The sequence below is a fragment of the Lygodium microphyllum genome, chromosome 5 (genome assembly GCF_053477565.2).
Source record: "Lygodium microphyllum isolate KBCC chromosome 5, Lygodium_microphyllum_v1.1.10, whole genome shotgun sequence".
NCBI lineage: Eukaryota > Viridiplantae > Streptophyta > Polypodiopsida > Schizaeales > Lygodiaceae > Lygodium > Lygodium microphyllum.
In genome coordinates, this window is record NC_141139.1 from 135,290,050 (window position 1) to 135,310,327 (window position 20,278).

Below are 20,278 nucleotides of genomic sequence, written 5' to 3' on the forward strand. Positions count from 1 at the left end.
CAAATTTCAAGACACAGATTTGCCTTTTGTGCTTGCAAGTGTGAACACCCAGTAACGGGAAGAAAAATTTAAAAAATTTTGAAGAGAAAGTGTTGGATGACGGGTCCGTTGCCCTATCAGGAATGGCAACACCCATTTGCGAGTCAGCTACCGCATTCATCGTCAGTCCTGTCGACCCGCCACGCACACCACGCAATCTTGTCGCATAGAACAGACACCCGTCAATCGCGTGACGCAAACGCCGTCAGTCCCCGCTGGTCGTCGCCACACTGGTCAACGCCCCACTGCTAACCGTCGCCCCACTCGCCAGTCCAACAATCATCCGTAAGCTCTAGAGCCTGGTCCTATCACACTCTCCACAGCCTGCCTTCTGCAACTCACGACCTATTCAATGGTTGCATGCACAACCTGTCGCCCATGAACTCACGACCTGAGCTTGCTTGTCAACTCCTGCTCAAACTCCAAGAAGTACAAACACCTCAACCGCAGCTCTGATACTAGTTTGTAGTGACAGGTTAGGCACGAAGATCGAGACAACATGTGTTCATTAGTCACAGAGAGATAGAGAGAGTGATAGAGAGCAGAGCAGAGAGTGAGCACATTTTTAGGTACAATGATGCGTGTACCACTTCAAGTTTTTAGATAGATATATATGTGCAAGTACAAGTGCTAAGGGTGTGTTCATACCCAAGCACATCTAAAGGCACGAGGCCTTTATTCCCAACACCCCCACCAATGAATCCCAAATCTTGTGTGGGGCTGAATTCCACCTCAAGACAGGAAGGTAGAAGCGCAACATTGGGAAAATAAAGATCTGACGTCTTTAGCCTAATGTAAAGCTACCATGCAGTCAACTTCCAGCAACTAATTTTCCCTTGAAGCTTATCTAAGACCCAACTGAATTTGGCCAAGTCACTAACTCCAATCCCCATAGGGTACCCCAAGTACCTAAATGCAACCGCCCTATTGATTACCCTGCCTGGCCATCCTAGATCCGCTAAGCTATCTGCTGCTACACTAAGCAGACTAGATTTTTGCAGGTTGATTCTGAACCCTGCTGCCTTCTCATACGAGTCCAGAATTCCCATAGCTCTATACGTTCCTTCTAGTGGCATCAACCATCATGAGGAGATCATCAGTGAACCCCTGGCCAACCAGCTGCCTACCCCTGTACTTCACCCCTCAATCTGCCCTCAGAAGCCATGATGTCATCACACAAAACAATGGGCGTGTAGCTGCTATGAAGAGAAGGGGGCTAAGGGGCAACCTTGCCCCGTTCTAATCTGAAAGGGATCCAACAGCATGCCATTCACTGACACTTGGGCCTCCACCTTGCTTGCCAGCATGAATGGCAAGCTAGCAATTTTCTCTGTGAAACCCATAGCCAGCAGTTCTTGTTTGGGGTAGCTTCATTTGAGCTTATCAAAAGCCTTTTCTACATCAAGTTGCAAGTACACCACCTACCCCAAGGCATCTGCCCTATCATTGCCATATCCAAGTTCAGTACATTATCTAAAATGGATCTGCTCTTGATAAAGCCATACTACAGGGGTTGATGTGACACTGCATAACAAGCGCTAGCCTGAGAGCAAGAACATTCATTATTAATTTGTAAACGGTACACGTAAGCAAGATCGATCTCCAGTGACCCAACTCAGTGCACTGAGATTCCTTAGGAACCAAGACAATTATACTCTTGATCCAGGAGTGGGGCAAGGAACCTGAAATCCAACAATTATTTAACCAGATTTGTAATGCAATCCTTGATATCTTCCCATGCACGTAACAACAATTCGGTTGTGATCCCATCATAGACCAATGACTTCTTCCTACCCAAATTTCTAAGGGCATGCTCCAAGTCCTCTGCTAAAAAGTTACTTGCCGCTAGCATGTTGTTCTCCTATTAGGTGACAACAGCCTCAACCCAGACCAAAAAGTCATCTGCACAGTGCTAAAATAAGTGCCTGTGTCACTGTATGGTGCCCAAAAATAACTCCAGCAAGAGTCAACCACAGATTAGGACCCTTCATCCAGGAGCCACTTTCATACTCTTGATGAAATCCCCTGAGCAGCATTGCAATTCCCCCATGAGCCTATAAGTTGCACTTTATGCACCATTGCCAGCTCATGCCCTTCAAGTCTCCCATTCCTTGCATCATCTGCCATGCATTCCATAACCTGTGTTGCCCAATCAAGCTCCTTCCTTTCCCTTGACCATAACCACGAGTGTTGCAACTGTGAATACAATGTTTCATGGTGTGTATAAACCGGTTCCAAGGGTCTTCACACCCCATCCTAATGTCCTCCCTGCTTGAATAGCCCCTTTCACCAAGTAAACAAACTGAGTCTGTTTGAACTGCCTTTGATTGCCCACAAGCCATTTACGATGCCCTTGTATTCTGCATGGCTCAGACTGCATCAGTGTTAATACCACCAGGTTATGGTCAGATGATAGGCAGCCATATCGTACCTCCGTCATTATAATAGCCAACAACCAGTCCCCATTACCAGAAGCATACGACCAGTCTAGATGTGCCCAATAGCCCGTGCTGGTTAAGAAATGGAAGGAAAGAAGACACTCGTATTGCACATAATCTCTGATGTCAAGTAACTTATGTGCATCCGCGGCATCCTCCCACCCGCCCAGCTCCTCTCCATGGATCAACAATGCTTTGGTTGATGCATCACTAGGCAATGTGACTGTATTAAAGTCTCCCCCCAACAGCGCTTTGTTGATGTCCGAACTTCTCAAGAGCTGCCACTCCCAGCCCTTAAGTCACTGTATCCATACATATTAACAATGTCTACTACTTCCCCAACCCATTCCATGGTTACAACCAACAGTCTGCCATCCTTAGCATTAAACTTAAGCCTCAGGTTCCAACATGATTTGATCATTGTGACACAGCCTGATTCGCCACCTCCCGAGCCCCCAAAAAAGCCTTGTAAAGTCTCCATGGGTCGTGGAGCAGCAGTCGCTTTTAGGATGTAGGCTGTGCTCGGTATGATTACATCAAAACCCCCTTGCGAGGTCAATCTCCAAAAGAGGCACCTCTTGGCCTCCCCTCCTATTCCTTTTCCAATGAAAGAAACAAGCTTCAGATTTCCCATTATGTTCAGTGTTTGCATTTTGGTTGGAAGTACCTTCATCGAATCCTTTGTTGCTTTTCTCCAAGTCCGCACAATCTTTAAACCAGCTCCTGGCCTTCAAGCTCCTCGGCATGCCATCTCCCTCAAAACTGGTTTGAATCACGAACCACCCAAGCTCCTACATGTTGACAAGACTTCCATCTCCTCCCACTAGGACAACCTGAACCTTGGGATTAATACCTGGGTATTCACCATCCAACTGATCCAAAGGAATCTTATTGATGTTTGTAAATGCATTTGCTCTGCCCCTGCTACTTCTGGGGATTGATAGCTTGTGCCAAAAATTTTGCATTTGAGAGGTCTTCCCACTCTCCTTCTTATATCTGGGCCTCATGCTTCTGCATCAAAAGCTTACCTTTATGCGCCCAAACCACCTACCAGCCGTCCTCCATTTGCAGCTTGCTTTTTTAGCAAGCCTCTAGCCTTATCTGACCAGTTTGGCCCAAGATTACCTCACTTTCTACTTGTCCTCATGTTGTTATCCTCCTTTGCCTGTGGGCACTCTTTATAGTATCAATCCCATTGCCCACACTTGAAGCAAGCTTCCGTGAACTTACTCCACACCAGACGCAAACAAAGCCCACCCAAATGGGTATATCCAGATCAACATATGCTGACTTCTCCACCACAATATCTGAAAGTAGACAGATTTTTATCTTGTATGGGCTCCCCCTCTGACAGATTTTTATCTTGTATGGGCTCCCCAGAGGGGGAACATACATGGGTTTGCCCAACTCCTTCACAATCTCAGGCAGCTAATTCCACAAGTATGCTGGGAGGTCCTTCGATCCAAACAGGGCACTCACGTCTGATGCAGTATTTGCCAAACTCCACAAGCTACCATGCAGTGATGTAACCGAGATCCAGGCCCCCAAAGAACACTCCGTGCTACCATAACTTCTTTGTTGCTTCTTTCCCATCCAGTATCACCTCATGGGGCTTCAACCCCTTCACAATCTCAGGCAGCAAATTCCAAGAGTATGCCAGGAGGTCCTTTGAACCCAAACTGCTCACTCACGCCTGATGCAGACCTGGCCAGATTCCACTGGCTGCCATACAGTGACATAGACGAGGTCCAGGCCCCAAGAGAACACTCTCTGCTATCATAACTTCTTTGTTGCTTCTTTCCCATCCAGTATCACCTCATAGAAGCACTGACCTTCATAATAAATCAGATCAACCTTTCCCCACATCTTTGAGCACCGTATTGAACCACGAAGCCACCTCCATGACCTTTAGAGGCTTCCCCGTGAAACACCATCCTCATGTTGAATCTAAGGACGTTAGCACACCCTTTACCAACATCAAGCACAATCCGCTTGGAAACCCCCTCACTCTTATCCTCATGCTTTTCTAAAAGGACTCGGACAATGGATCCGGCACTAATAGTGGATTGGCCTCAATCTGCAAGTGGTAACTCTCTTGTGAATAAGATGGCTGCTCCACCACCCACTCCTCAGTTGACACTTCCTACATAGTCTCTTCACTCTCATGTGGCTCTTCTTCACTACATTTTCTCTTATGTATGCCCCTTCCTACTCCACCAGGCTCAATGAGTCATTGTCTCCCCTTGCCATCATGGCATCCTCTTCTACACCTTGCTGAAGCACCCTACTCAGTACCAGACAAGCCAAACTTGAGGCATCATGCTGCATGAGCATCTGCCATGTGTCAGGCTCAATAACACTCGCATGTACAAAATAAACAGGAGTTATATCCCTCACAGTGCAAGTGATTCTCGCATGTTTGGTAATCCATTGTTACATGGGCAAGATTGTGGGCTTCATGGGCTGTTTGCAACATTCAAACAGAAAGGTTTCCACCCTCAAAACGTAATATCACTTTGACAATAGATCCAAAAATTATGATTGCATTATTGTTGCTTACAGTTGAACTTTTTAGAGTTAGTTAATGTTTGTAAAAAACAGATGCCAAGTCCCACTAAAGTAATGAAGAATATGTAGAAATGAAACAAGGGTTGAACACTAATTACATGGAAAAGGGTATTGCTGTGAATGATGATGTTGTGGACATTTAGATCTCTCCTAACTTATTATAGGAAGAAATGCAGAGTCTTAATGAATCAATGTGCTCAGCTCTAACCAACTTCTAAATACTTGGACACACTCATGGCACATGTGCAAGACTGACTGCAAATTGGAAAGAGTTCTCATTGCATCTTTGGCATGTTGATTGCACCAGCTTGCCAGTCTCTGAAGTTTCAAAAGGGAATAGGGTATCCAATTCTTCGGCAGCGGCACACAAACTTCTTGCCAACAAAACAGTTGAATTACTATGAGAACATCACGGATATGAAGGGAAACAGACAATACATGCCTCTAATGAGGTGTGGAATCAAAGGTAAAGTCGAGATTTCTCGGAATCACAGCTCAATGCAGTTTTCATGTCTATACTGGCAAGACTAGTTTGAATGCATTCTGAATAGACTACAGGATCGGGTCCTTTTGGGAGGAAAGATCACAGAACTTGATGTGTAATCTGTGAAATTGCAACATGATATCTTCTATTTCTTACATAAGATGCTAGCTTGAGGATGGCACAGACACCAGATTGATGTCCGTGCCACCCAGCAAGCTGTAAAGCACTCAAGATAATCATCTCGGCTCCAAGGAACCAGGTAAATGAGTATGATACTTTCAGTCTCTACATGCAAATGTCATGTTGCAAATGTGGTACTAGAAGAGCACTTAAATCTCCAAAGGGCAATCTTCGCTTCTTTTTAAGACAATCTTTGTATGTCTGTCTTACAGTTGATCAGATTGACCAGTAACAAATTAGGAAGATTGCTTATATTACCAGAGTCTTTGAAGTTTAAGGAGCTTTACATTGAAGTGCTCTCCCTCTGTACAACAATTTAAGAGCAGTAATCTTAAACCCCCCCAACAAAGTGTGATTCTATGCACCTGAGAAAGACCAAAACTAAGCTCGTTGCCGCTTTACACAGAACATGACTCATTGTCACTTCATACACGCATGCAATGATGTTGTGACATGCACACATGCATGCAATGATGTTGTAACATGCACGTGCGCTTTGCATGACCTTGTTCAATAGAGATGCAAACAGCCGGAGCAGGAAAAGGTGATATGAAAACTTTGTACATGCCTCACCACCTTTAGGTTAAGAGAATCACCAAATGAGCACATACTTACACTAAAAGTAATATGTCATCTACATCACCAGAAAATATCAAACCTAAAGCTACCCCTTTTAGAGACAACGCAATAATTAGATCAATATGTTGCTTGTAAGCACTCAAATCAAACAAATGTTAAAGAAGACCGTATGCAGCATTCAAAGAAGAAGCTGTTGGTGCATCTGCATGTCAACCCAGGAAAGAAATGATCACGAGACTTGCTATACCTCACATTCCTTTTCACTCTCCTCGCAGTCCCTTGACTATATCACACCCTAGCATACTTACTGGCCCCTCCAAGTGGCACATGCTAGCGGGTCTTATCCAACTACTTAATCACTTTTAATGTCCACAAAACACGGCCACAGGCTTCTGCACTAAGAATGGGCAGCAAACTGACAGATGGAATACAAACTTGACATGTTATTTACATGTTGAGCATGTGCTTTCTCTGGAAAATTAGCCAGTGGAAAGCTTCTTCCAATTGTTTTAATGCCACAAGGCATGGAAATGCCATCTACACTAAACCATGGATCGCCTCTCCAAGGCATGTGCTGAAAAACAACTGCCAAAACCAACCATAACATGAACAAGCAATAAATTATTCTCTCAAACCTATCTAAAAACAGGCGTGTACATCCCCATCATGCAGATCCCAGGAGTACCCAGGTTTTATTCTTTGCCCACTAGCTCCCACTTGCAGACATGAGCAGCCCTGAAGATCCTGTAAGTGAAAAAGCATCTGTCATTCAGATAAGCATGCATATATATAGAATGCCACTACAAAAAATGCAAAATCTTTGTGATAATTATCCTGTAAGTATTCTCTAAATTGCTAAAGCGCAATTGTCCATGTAGTCAATTTATGTTTCCTGCCACGGTTTTGGCAGCAAGTCTTTCACAAAAACAGATGCTGAGAGTTTTGATGTAGTTATAACATAGAAGCTCTAAAAGCAAAAAAGGAAACTGATGTAACTTTTTGTATGTTGGCACCCCCGTGTGTGCGGCATTAGAGACTCCCATTTCTTCCCTTCTCCTCGTTGGACTTTGTCTTGATCTTCATATAAAACCCTAATTTCTTGCAGAAGTAGTGCCTATTTTATAGGCCCACAACACTCAAGAAGCCATTGTACTCTTTAGCATACATATTGACAAGTATGTGTCCATGTGCTTGCAATTAGGCGTGTGGCATAAGTGCTATCTTGAAGTGAGAGAAGCCATTGTACTCTCACATACATATTGACAAGTATGTCTCCATGTGCTTGCAATTAGGCATGTGGTGTCAAAAGATGACGTACCAGCGAGACAGTAGGGTTGGCGGGGAGGAACACGGAGTGAATTCGGAATGATGAATGGAATGATTAAGTTCCGAATCATGGAGTGAATGTGATACAAGGGAACAAGGGTGCCGTAGCACAAGGAAGATGATGAAGACAGCCACGAACCGCAATGTCCTCCTGAAGGGATGTGAGGGTAGTGGAGAGGCTAGAGAGAAGAGGTGGCACTGAATGAATCAGCCGTGGTGAATGAATGAGAGAGTAGGCTATAAATAGGCACAGCCAGTCTAGGATGGCACCCCTTTTTGAGGCTGCAAACCCTAAACGCAAACCCTAAACACAAAACACAGAAACGCAAAAACACAAACTGCAGGTGAAGGGTGAAGGGTTTCTCAACACCCCCTCTCAGGCCCAAAAAGGGAAACAAGAGAAGAGTGAGATGGAGATGCAATGCTACATGCTGAAGAATGCTCATGCAGCAGGTGCCACTTGGACAGTGTCCCTCGTGGGAAAATTGTTCACTTGCCCAAGTGCCCTAGTACAAAGATGATGAAAACATGCAATGCATAGGAGGAATGTCGGACTTTGTGTGGTGCCGAGAACCATAAGGATATGCTTGTACTTGATCTTGGGAGGTGGCTCCATGCTAACCAAGGGACCAAGGCAAGAAGAGAAAAGGAGGAAGAAGATGTAGAGGATCCCAAAGATCCAAGATTTCCACCGGAAAGGAAACCTGCAGTAAAGAACAATAGACAGAATAAACTAGAGAACCAAAACTCAACCTCGGGAGAGAAACCACTAGCTCTGTGCATCCATGCTGGAAGGAATACGAAAGCCTCGTCACTAAGTCGCGGCTGAACCTTCGAGGTCCTAATCTAGGTGGTATCTGAAGATCCTAGGTATCAGTAGAAGAGATGACTGGTTGAAGACATCCGCCCCAAGAAAGTAGAGGATGGGTGAAGAACTTCATGTGGAGTAGGTTCCCCCTCTGAGGTGGGAGGTGGAGGCCGCTAAAGTCGAAGAAGTAGAAGTCCCCCTCTGAGGGCAAAGAAATAACATCCCCCTATGAATCCCCCTCTAAAGTAGATAGGGAATCCAAAAACTCATGGATCACGAACTCCGAAATGTCTGATGACGAAGGAAGTGCTATCAGTCGCGGCAAAGAAGGTATCTCGGGTATCGAAGAGCTCCCAAAGGTAGCCTCTCGAACCTGAGTAGTTAAGGGTGGGGAAGGGTGGGGCTCAGAATGAGCAAGAGGTGGGCAACAGTCGTTCTCTCAGTGGAACGAACTGGGTAGCCAAAGAAGAGAAAGGAGTCCAGCAACCACTATCTCTCGAAGGAGCAGACTCACGAGGAGACGGTATCAAACAATCAACGTCTCTCGATGGAGCGGACTGCAGATTCATAGGTCGTGGAAGCCGTTGTACCTCAAAATAAGAGATTGCCGCTGGCATTGCGACGATCTCCAGGAGGTCATAGCACCAATCGATCCTCCATGTGCTCGAATTGACTTAGTACGCACCGGATGCGTCTTATTGCCTTGAGTATAGTACTCTGATAGCTAATGCAGAACAATCTCTATGGCCCAGAAAGGAGAGGTGGCACAAGGAGGGGTTGGAGGAAGACGCATATACTCCGGGGGGGTGGGGACCAAGGGTCAAAGTCGGCAAGTATCGGTGGTGTATCCGGAGATCCCACAATAGGAGCACCCAGCAGTCTGGTCATCTGTTGGTAAAGAAGCTATGGATACCAATGTGCCTTATTAAAGAAGGAAAAGGTCAGCTACCATGAACCACGAACCGCAATGTCCACCTCAAGGGATATGAGGACAGTGTGAAGCATGAACCGCAATGTCCGCCTCAAGGGGTGGAAGAGTAGTGGAAGGGCTGGAAGTGAGCTGCCAGTGGGAGGAGGATGTGACTAGCAATAAGAGATTGCAACCAGTAGAAAAACGTAGGTGAGAAGAGAGAAATACTAAAAACACAAGCAGAATAGCCTGTAAGAGAAAGAAAGACTGAAAACAGAGAAAAAAACAGCAGCAGCAGTCAATATGCTGAAATCAACTCCGAACAGTGTGTGATAGGCTGGAAACAGGTGCCAGACTGTTCTAGACAGCAATGGCTAGCTTGGACCACAATGTCCTCCGCGTTTGGGGTGTGGGCAGCAAGCTGAAATACCTGAAATCTGCAAAAACGAGATTGTTTTCTGAACGGAGAGTGATTAGCGACAATCGTTTTGCTGTAAACAGCTGCAAACTGCAGGTGGAAGGCTGGAAATAGGCGCCAGACTGTAGATGACAGCAAGGGACAGCTGAGACTGCGATGTCCTCCGCGAAAGGGGTATGGGCAGCAAGCTGAAAACACCTGAAACCTGCAAAAACGAGATTTTGATGCAGCGGAAGAAGAAGAGAAGTGGACGCCGAACCCGCCACCGGTCTTTGCCTTCACTAGAGTGGAGGATCTTTGCAGTTGTTTAAGCAGATCCAGCTCTAATACCATGTCAAAAGATGACGTACCAGCGAGACAGTAGGGTTGGCGGGGAGGAACACGAAGTGAACTCGACAAACATGGAGAAGAGAAGAGAAAACTCTGATGAATGGAATGATGAAGTTCCGAATCATGGAGTGAATGTGATACAAGGGAACAAGGGTGTTGTAGCACAAGGAAGATGATGAAGACAGCCACGAACCACAAACCACAATGTCTTCCTGAAGGGGTGTGAGGGTAGTGGAGAGGCTAGAGAGAAGAGGTGACGGACTACATGAATCAGCCGTGGTGAATGAATGAGAGAGTGACCTATAAATAGGCACAGTCAGTCTAGGATGGCACCCCTTTTTGGGGCTGCAAACCCTAAACGCAAAACGCAGAAACGCAAACTGCAGGTGAAAGGTGAAGGGTTTCTCAACATGTGGCATAAGTGCTATCTTGAAGTGAGACACGTCTCTTTTTCTTTAACTTACTAGAGATAGGATTAGGATTTTATACCACATGAAAAAGCCTAAAAAATGGTAGAAACTAATTTGACAATGCTCTTTCACATGGCAGCATGTGTGCTTGTGGTGTGTCATTTGTCTTAACATCTGTTGTGTATCACCTACACAAACTACTACTATTCTGGTAGGTGAACCTAATGGCCTACAAATGTTTGGTATGTTACTTTATTGAAGCACAGGAGAGCTTTCAAGATGGAAGGCATACTCTTACTTGTATGTCGATTTTTCCATTGCATTATATCTTTAGGACTTCAACTTCTCCTCTTTAACTCTCGAGTTATAGATTTGTGATTCAACTTCAGAGTTGTTGCATATCTTTCCAATTGTTCAATGTCATGATAAAGGTCCAACAGAACCAATGTATCTTGCTTCGCTTAGAGCCAAAACACAGATGATTGAGAGTTAAGTCCCCAACTACAATCGTTTGACTTATCTCAATGCTCATGAAAACTCATTACATCACCTTGCTAAAGATCAATCCCACTAGGATTAAGGATCCCAATGATGCAAAGCCATACAATAAATGCATCTTATTCTAGAAAGTTAGCCAAAGTACTCTGTGAGTATGACTTTATGGCACAATCTATCTAGCATGTTGGGATCAAGGAAATAAGACTTTAGAAAACCCAACCATGATTAGTATCAAGAGGCAGTGAATATAAAGTGATATTGCACTATCTAACACCAAACTTCAAAGCGGTAAGATGGATGTCCTCTTGTAGTTCTAGTGAAAGTAGCTACTACTTGTGCATAAGGTATTCCTTGCTCATCACCCTTCCTCTTGTAAAATTGATTCGAGAGATTAACCTCTTCATTACCATCTTTGTTATGCTGTTCTTCTTCCATGTAAACAACTCTCATCTCTTTGTAAGACATCTCTCATGGCTAAGACAAATGCTTCAGATTTTCCCTCTAGGTTGAGTCATTACTACTGCTGTAATTTTCTTCTTTAGCTGGTCGTTGTAGAAAATTCTCCTTTCCTGATGATGCCCGTGAACATTCTACTTTTCTCCAATGTATCTCTAAAGAGGTTCTACCGGCACTCACCTCCTACACAATAGATTTAGCAATATCGGTGAAGCTTCGGACATTCTACCAAGCTCCCTTGACCATGCATACAATTACCTTCGATGGACAGCTCCAACAGATAAAGTTCCAACCAAAGGATACTATCTAGTCATTCTTACTTCGTGTTACATAGGTACAGGATCAGCTTTGTCACATGTAATCTACCCTTCCACGGGCACATCTTGTGGAGACTGTGCTCTATAAGCTCCCTTTAGAGTTTAATGGAGTTGGAAATGCTTTGCAATCCTAGACATCATCAATGCCTTTGAGCTTTACCCATATGCCATCGATGTTGCTTGAACATGAGGCATCTTTCTGGTTATAGGGAAGACTTCCATCTCAATATGGTGGCTTCAATGAGGCATTGCAATTTGCAACTTTACAGTGAGGTGACAGCAAGAAGTCGTTGAAAGCCCAATATTATTACTATGGTAAGAAGGGATATTTACGAAAGGATTGTCAAGAGTTAGTGGCTTCAAGGAAGGAGGAGAAGAAGAAGAAGCAAGATATGGATTCCTCCGCCGAGTCATCCTCCTCCTCCGACTCTAACTCAAATCCTCCAGCCCAGGTGCGGAAGGGATTCTCTTCTTCAACTTTACACTGAGGTGATAGCAAGAAGTCGTTGAAAGCCCAATATTATTACTATGATAAGAAGGGATATTTACAAAAGGATTGTCAAGAGTTAGCAGCTTCAAGGAAGGAGGAGGAGAAGAAAAAGAAAGATATGGATTCCTCCGCCAAGTCATCCTCCTCCTCCGAATCTTAACTTGGATCCTCTAGCCTAGGTGCAGAAGGGATTCTCTTCTTCAGATGGAGGAAAGGCCTTGACAACCCCTCCTACTGCTTTCAAGTACATGTGATGTTATGTCTCTAGACATTTGGATGGGCGCTAGTGGCATTGGTCATAGTGGTCATGAAGTGACTTAGTGAGAATGCACTAAGGGCAGTTTGAGGTTAGGGCAGTCGAGTCCTATTTATAGGACTCAAGGCCCTATTATGCACATTCATTGTGTGATCACCACTCTTGGACCCTTGGCCCATTGGCCAACACATCCATACATCGAGATGGTGTGGGTCAATGGTACACAATGCCAATCCTTGGGATGTGGTCGTGGCTCTGAGTGTTGGTAGCTCCCAAGGTCAAGGTTGAGCCTATTTGGCTCTACAACTAGGAGGTGAGTTTAATGTCCAATCCCTTTTATATCAAGTTTGGTTTATGTCATGTCTCGTGTGCAGGTTGGATCTAAGGGACATGTTTTCCTGGCATCACAACTTCAACTTGCAATTGGGCGCGAGATCCAATGACATGCACAAAACCACTTTTGCTCATGGAACCATGATGGTTCACGCCTAACAAGTGCGCCTTGATCTCATTACAAGTGGCATCGGACATTATTATTGGCGAGAGGCATGCATCAGGGCACGTGTTGCTAATAGAGAGTACGAGAGCAAGGTATGTTTCATACCCATGCTCAAGTTTTGTGTTGGGATGATACTAGTGTGCAAGAGTTTTTTCAATTGTTCCGGCAATCGGAGTCCGAGGAGCTGCCACTCCTAGGCTATGGCAAATCATCGTTGGAGACTAAAACCTTGTAGCTCTCAGAAAATTTTCGTTGACAATAATTTAGCATTTAATATTAATGTTAGCATTGATTTTAATAATGTGCAACATTAAATGTTATTAATGTTTTGACATTTAATGTTTATGCTAATGCTAGCAATACTTTTACTGTTAATATTTTCATTAATGTGAATGTTAGCTTTAATTTTCATTAATACTAATGTTAGTTTTATGGTCATTTTGGACTTTGGGTGTCAAGGAGAGAGAAACACCAAGACTGGAGCAATGTCAACCCAAATACGCATAAAGGCAGCTTGTGAAGACCTGTCAACCCAAATACACAAGTACTTGGGGCTGCAAAAACTGATGCTAAGTGTGGAGGTGACACAAATCAAGATGTTGACACCAAGTTGGGGTTGGTGACGCTAGGCAGGGTAAAGCCCTCCAGACTGAAAAACGCAGGTGAAGGAGGAGCCTAAAGGAGAGGGGTGTTGATGCCAAATACTGGGACGATGACACCAGGTGGAAGATGCTCCAAACGCAAAAGGCCATTGATGCATTAAGCTAAGGGAGAAAATGGTGATGGAGAAGAGCCACAAGCCACAAACTGCAACGTCCACGAGAAGGGGTCTAAGGGCAATGGAAGGGCTAGAGAGAGGAAGGAAGGGCGTCTAATGACGAAGGAAGAGTCACAAAGAGTGTGGGTGGTGGTCGAATGAATGGAGAGATGGCCTATTTATAGGCACTAATCTATATAAGATAGCGCTCCACTAATCACTCCAGGATGGCACCCTAGAATGTGGGCACCCAAACCTTTGCAAGGCTTTCAATGATGAAACCCTAATTGAAGCAACTAGATTGAAAGAGTGGTTTCTCAATACCCCCTCTCAAACCCAAAAAGGGATGAAGAAAGAGGACTCAAGAGAGGTAAGGAGAACATGTAGAGGATCCTGGAGATCCAAATTTTCCACCTGAAAGGTAAACTGTAGTAAGGAGCAGTAGACTAGATGAGCTATAGAACCTCACTCTACCTCGAGAGAGAAGCCACTAGCTTTGTAACTCCATACTGGAGGGAATTCAAAGGCCTCATCACCAAGTCGCAACTGAGTCTCCAAGGCCTCGATCATGGTGGTACTTGAGGATCCTGGGTATCAAGAGGCAAATTGAGAGCTTGAAGACGGTCATCCCCAAAGAGTAAATGGTGGATGAAGAACTTCATGATGAGGAGGGACCCCCTCTGAGGGTGGCGGGGCAAGGGCCCTTTCCAAAGCCGAAGAAGTAGGAGACCCTTCTAAGGACAAAGAGAGTACACCCCCCTCAAAATCCCCCTCTACAAGAGGGGGAATCTAAAAACTCATGGATCACAGACTTCGAATCATCTAATGACAAAGGAAGCGTTGCCTCAAAGAAGATATCTAGGGTGTTGAAGATGTTGAAGAACTCCCAAAGGCGGTCTCTCAAATCTAAGTAGTCAAAGGTGGAGAAAGAGTAGCCTCATGCGGAGCCGAAGTAATGGAAGATGTAGAATAGCCACTCTTTCACAAAGTAGCAAACTACCGAGGACACAATATCCAATAATCAATGTCTCTCAGTGGAGCGAATAGAACCACGAATTGTAGTGGCATTCATGAAACCCTAGAAGGAGTAGAAGAAACCTCTGTAGCGCATTGCAATCGTCATGAGGAGGCCGAAGTAATGGAAGATGTAGAATAGCCACTCTTTCACAAAGTAGCGGACTAGCAAGGACACAATATCCAATAATCAATGCCTCTCAATGGAGCGGATAGAACCACAAATTGTAGAGGTGGCACTCATGAAACCTAGAAGGAGTAGAAGCAACCTCTATAGTGCATTGCAGTGGTCACGAGGAGACTGGCACCTGACAATTCTTCATTGGCTCTAATACCAATATCAAGATATGCAACAATGCAAAGAGACAACGGGGTTTACAAGGAGAAACAGAAACTGTGTACAACAAACACTAAGAGGAAAGAGAAACTCAAAAACACAAGAAGAATACGATAATGATGCACTGAATCATACCGTGAGAAGAAAAGTTGATACCATATAACCGAAGCTCAAAAGATGACTACACTGTCCTATTTGAATCAGGTGACAACACCTGTGGGAAATCTGCACAAGGAAGGGAGCAAAACAAAGTCCTTCAGGCAATGGGCTATCAAAGTAATCACTAGAAGGTGAAGGACAAATGTAGAGGAAGCGAGCGCCAATCCTCATATGACATCAAGGAGAAAGAAGATGATCATCGGCTATCAAGGGAGAGATGCACGATCCTCAAACACCAAGAAGATGGCCTTGGCTACAAACCCAAATGCCTAAGGCCTGTGTGAGCTGACACCTGTGCTTAGGTGATGACGCCACCAACTAGAGGAGATCCTTGGGAGCAAACACAATGATTGGGAGTGACTAGATCATGGCATAAAGATTGGAAAAAGCTCTCTATAGATTGAAGCAAGCTCCACTAGAGTGCATAGTTGCCAAGAAACTCGTTTCATACCTACACATTTAACAAACATATGAAACACCTATTTTAAATTTTTACAAATGCCACATTCTAAATGTTTTGGGACTTTTGTGATCATCATTTATCATGGATTTCCTAACACATTGACATGGATATTGGCCTTGATCACCAGTGTTTTATTTTGAGCTGTTATCCATGATGATTACATATAATGATGGCTCCTTTTATAACTAAAGTTGATGTTGGGCATGAATATTGGACCATGATACATGCAAATATTAATGCTACATTGAATGTTCATTTGCATTGTATAGAATAATCAATAACGTCAATCCGTGTTTTCTATGTTACATGAGTCATACAGTATATGTATAATAAAACTTTCATAATTTTTTACATCTTGAATGAAACTTGTTTCTAGCATTTTACGAAACTTCAATGAAACCTATGAAGCCCGTTTCATAAAGTCGAAGACAATGTTTCACTTCATCCATTCTCTACAATCACACACATTGCACTTACAAAAGTCCTATCTTGAACTCTAACAATATATCCACATTTTGGCATGATGTAAAAGCGATTCAAGATGGAATGTTTTTGCCAAAGATGAAGACAAACGCAAGAACCAAGACAAGGATTGCTAATAAGAATGAAAAGAAGACGAGCACAATAAGAACCAATAGATGACTAGCCGACAAGCACATACATGCAAAAAAGCAGCCGACTACTTCCAAATTTCATTCAAAGACTTGCCACAAAAGACCTTTACAAGTTACAACTAGGCCATCCCCAAGAGAGAATGTCAAGGTCTCATAAAGTTCACAAGGTGGATATATAAAGCCAAGTCGCAAGTTAAAGTGCCAAACTTAGTGGTTGGACAAGCTCCATATATGACAAAAACAATGCACCCAAACCCTTGGGGTGCTGATTAAGCTATCACAAAACTGTGAATAGGTGCTCTATTTTGTTCCAGTCAGACTGTATGCTTAGATATGATTACAGTATTGAGTTAAAAAACACAAGAACCTCAGCATACCTACACATGCAAGAATCGAGGAACAGGTACAACTTTGCATGCCTAACCACTGCAAAGTGTACATCTCATGGTCATGGTCACCGCAAAGGATGGGGAGTTAGCACAAAGCCATAATCATACCACAATCAGGCTATTTAACTCTTCTCCGGTCGCTCCTAAATTTTTTGAGTCTGTTGGGGCAAACTGGGTGGTCAACTTTCAGGTTGTCACATGGCAAGCTAACTCAGCTGCCTGTTGCTATTGCTGCTACTGCCTATGACCCCAGAGCAAACGGTATAATGTTCAGAAATCAACAGCTTGTGGCACTAAAATTGATGCTGCCTTCTCAAATACCAACAAAAAAGCTGACAATAGCACAGACCAACCTACTGGATTACGGGCCTGATTGATAAGCTTGTCTCATGGTATATGCATTCAAGTCCATCCTTGAAAAGTATAAATAGCTTGTAAACTCCATCGATCATTTTAATAGCAGGACAGTGCATAAACAGATTTACCACCTACCATTGTCTATGTAGACGGCACCATGCTTTGGTGACTAATTAAAAAACCCACTGGATATACTTAGGTTTGAGCATACCATAATGTCGATGATGTAAGACCTCCACAGCCATGCATCTGTCTCACAAGCAAGCAGTGTTCTGATTCTCAGCATCTTCCACAGTGCATTCATATATCAATGCAGACTTTAAACAAATTGAAGTGCTTGGATCAAAGCATACGAATTCCGCTGCTTTTGCCTGCTGTGCTGTAATGCATTGATTCACTCTTCAAGGACAAAGCCCAAGTGTGTGTGCATGTTGCTGCTTCAATTCCTGCGAAGGCATGCAATGCCATGGCAAACCCCAAGCCAAATAGACAAAAGAACCAAACAAACGAAAATATCAAGTAGAATCACAAGTTTGACATTTCGCCACCACATTCTTTGGGCAGCATCCTTGTCCAAGCTCCCTGGGTTCTCTGCTGTAGCACTGACCCCTTCTACCATGATATCGAGCTTCTTGCGTTTGTCCATAGCTTCCCCTCTATTGTCCATGATTATCTCCTTCACTTCATTCAGCTCTTCTTTAACCTTCTTGTCCTTCTTTCCTCTGCCAATAAATGGCATGCGAGGTGATCTTACACCCAACGGCTTCTCCTCAGTTTTTGAATCAAAAACTTGATCACTCATCTCATGCAAGGGGGCAACTGCAGAAGGAGAACTGACTTCAAGATCTGTTTCTAAATCTCGCTGAGCCTGTTGCTCTTCTTCTATTCGATTTTTTATCTTCTGAGGAAGGCCAATCAGGGGTGCAGCAAGCCGCCTCATGATTGGAACCAATTCCTTGCCAAAAGCATGGTGAGTAAGACTCTCTGACTCTAGATGGCGTCCATTCCACAAAGATTTGGTAGCATCTCTCACTCTTTGCAGGAATGCAAATGCATCTGCTTTACAGAGAGCTTCATCCATGATAGCACAATAGACAAAAGGATCGTCAATGAGACAGATAAATCTCCGCTGCCTGGTAGTGTAACTGAACCTACTGTGAAGTGGTGGTAAATTGGCTAAACATTTTGCAGCCATAGGTGGAAGGTCTGCATTTCCAGCTATAAACTCAGCTAGGATCATACTGCCTCTTGCTACAGCTGCATAGTACACCAGATTTGCCAATGAGCTCATGGGCTCAAATCCAGTCAATGCAGCTTCCTTCTCAGGGGAAGCACAAGATCCCTGGCCGAGTAGGTAAGCCGATGAGGCGGAACTCTTGCGAAACATTTTAATTGATTCTTATAAGCACGTGTGATGGAATGCAAGCTCCTGGTGGCAAAACCTTAACAAAGAGGAAGAAATTGTGTCATGAATGGGAGCATTAAAACGTAACTCTGCTCTCCGGATAAGGGAGATGAACAGACAGATCTAATGAAAGCTTCAAAGCTGAAAGAACAAACCTAACATAAGCAGAGTACCATCATTGAAGATGGTTTAGCCCATCGGCTACTAAATCCAAAGGAGCCGGAATCCAGGCCTAGTGACATAAGGCGACCTGCTCAGAGGAAGGTCAGTAACCGCACCGTGCTCCTGGTAAACGGGCTTGCGTGGTGCCTTCAATGCTTGCACTAATTGAGGCCGGGAGGCACAAAAAGGATGACAGAGAGGATATAGCGAACGGCCATGAGGAAGAAAACGCGGCAAGCTCCAGCGCAAAAGGAAGCTTTACCGGACGACGAAGCGATGGTGAAGAAGGATAAGAATATGATGATGATGCAGAAGAAGGAATCGGGAAGGAAGGATGGAGAGAGACAGACAGACACGAAGAGAGAGAGAGAGGGAGGGGGAGGAGAAGACAGTGTGACGTTGCCGTAGACGCCGGCTCATTACAGATCAGCCAGCAAAATTGCACCTCTCAAAAATTCCGTATATTTTATCTCAAGCTTAGCGTCCGTTCATGTAAACATGGAGCATTCCAATTTACCCCCAAAGAGCATTGTCGCTAGCAGCTGCTATAGTCAGAGTCCGACCATACCTAGGTCAATTGACTTGGATGTAGTCCACATAGTTAAAGTCATGAAGGTGTCACTGCGTTGCCTTTACTCCAGCCCACTAGTCAAGGGACTTTTCCCAATCCATGAATTAGTCGTTCTTCATGACCGTCGTTCACTACAGCAAGTTGGCCGCACATGCTAAAAAAGTGTCACAGTGGCTACACTTGCTAAAAGGGTCTCCAATTCCTAGCTCTGCCCTCCACGCTTCCTTGTAGAGTTGAGGCACTTGAGTGGGGAATGCTTGCAGAGTCTGAGGCACAAGTCTTCAACACGCAAGTTATATAAGCAACAGTCTATGTTCGTTGTGATCCAGCCCAAAAACCGTGAGCGAGAGAGAGAATGAGAGAGAAAGGGGGGGAGGGAGAGAAGAGAGATGGTCTCTGCACTGTGGTCTCTATTCGTTGTGGCATAGCTAAAAAATACATAGAGAGAGAGTCGGTCTTTGTTTTCTATACAGCAACCCAAAACACACACACACTGAGACTCATCACAGGCTGCAATTGGTTTACTTACCAACTTCACCCATATTCATTGACTTGGGTATGGCATATTTGCCTAGTGAGTCTACATTACAACAGGTCAAGTTATCGACCTAGGTGTGGTGTGACTCTAATGGTTGTTTGCTACTCTAGGTTGTTTAGCTTGCCTTCTTTTCTCTCAAATAAGATGCACATATCCCAATGCTTGAAGGGGTACACCACTCCAAATATTAGTTGAAAGAGCGGGGAACAACTACACTTGCATTTTTCCTATACGTAGATAGGATAGCTCACAATCCAAAATGAACAATGGAGCTTGATTGCACTACGACCCTCCTCGTTACCAAGGAGGAGGACTAATCGAGCATTGAATGGACAAAAGCTTAGACTTACACCTACACACAATATGAACATAGGTGTCCAACCAAGTGATCTTCTCAATGACCGCTAAGCCATCACCTTTGGAGCAATTGACTAGCTAACTTAGCCAATCACTCATGCACAGTAGTTGCCTTCATTGCAAAGCTTGTAAGGCATAACCTTGTTTGT

General features: G+C 44.2%; 1 protein-coding gene across 1 annotated transcript; it reads right to left on the minus strand.

The window, feature by feature from the left end:
* Window positions 1–6,713: 6,713 nt before the first annotated feature.
* Window positions 6,714–19,107, minus strand: LOC148036441 (phytolongin Phyl2.1-like). The gene is made up of 3 exons (XM_087678433.1): window positions 18,657–19,107; window positions 17,308–18,538; window positions 6,714–7,032 (listed from the first exon to the last, which is right to left on the minus strand). The coding sequence occupies exon 2, from the start codon at window positions 18,481–18,483 to the stop codon at window positions 17,536–17,538; it is 948 nt and encodes a 315-aa protein (XP_087534559.1). The 5' UTR covers window positions 18,484–18,538; window positions 18,657–19,107; the 3' UTR covers window positions 6,714–7,032; window positions 17,308–17,535.
* Window positions 19,108–20,278: the final 1,171 nt, after the last annotated feature.

What these genes read in the sequence shown, in the direction of transcription:
- LOC148036441 (XM_087678433.1), bottom strand. Translation starts at nt 18,483, where the DNA reads ATGTTTCGCAAGAGTTCCGCCTCATCGGCTTACCTACTCGGCCAGGGA.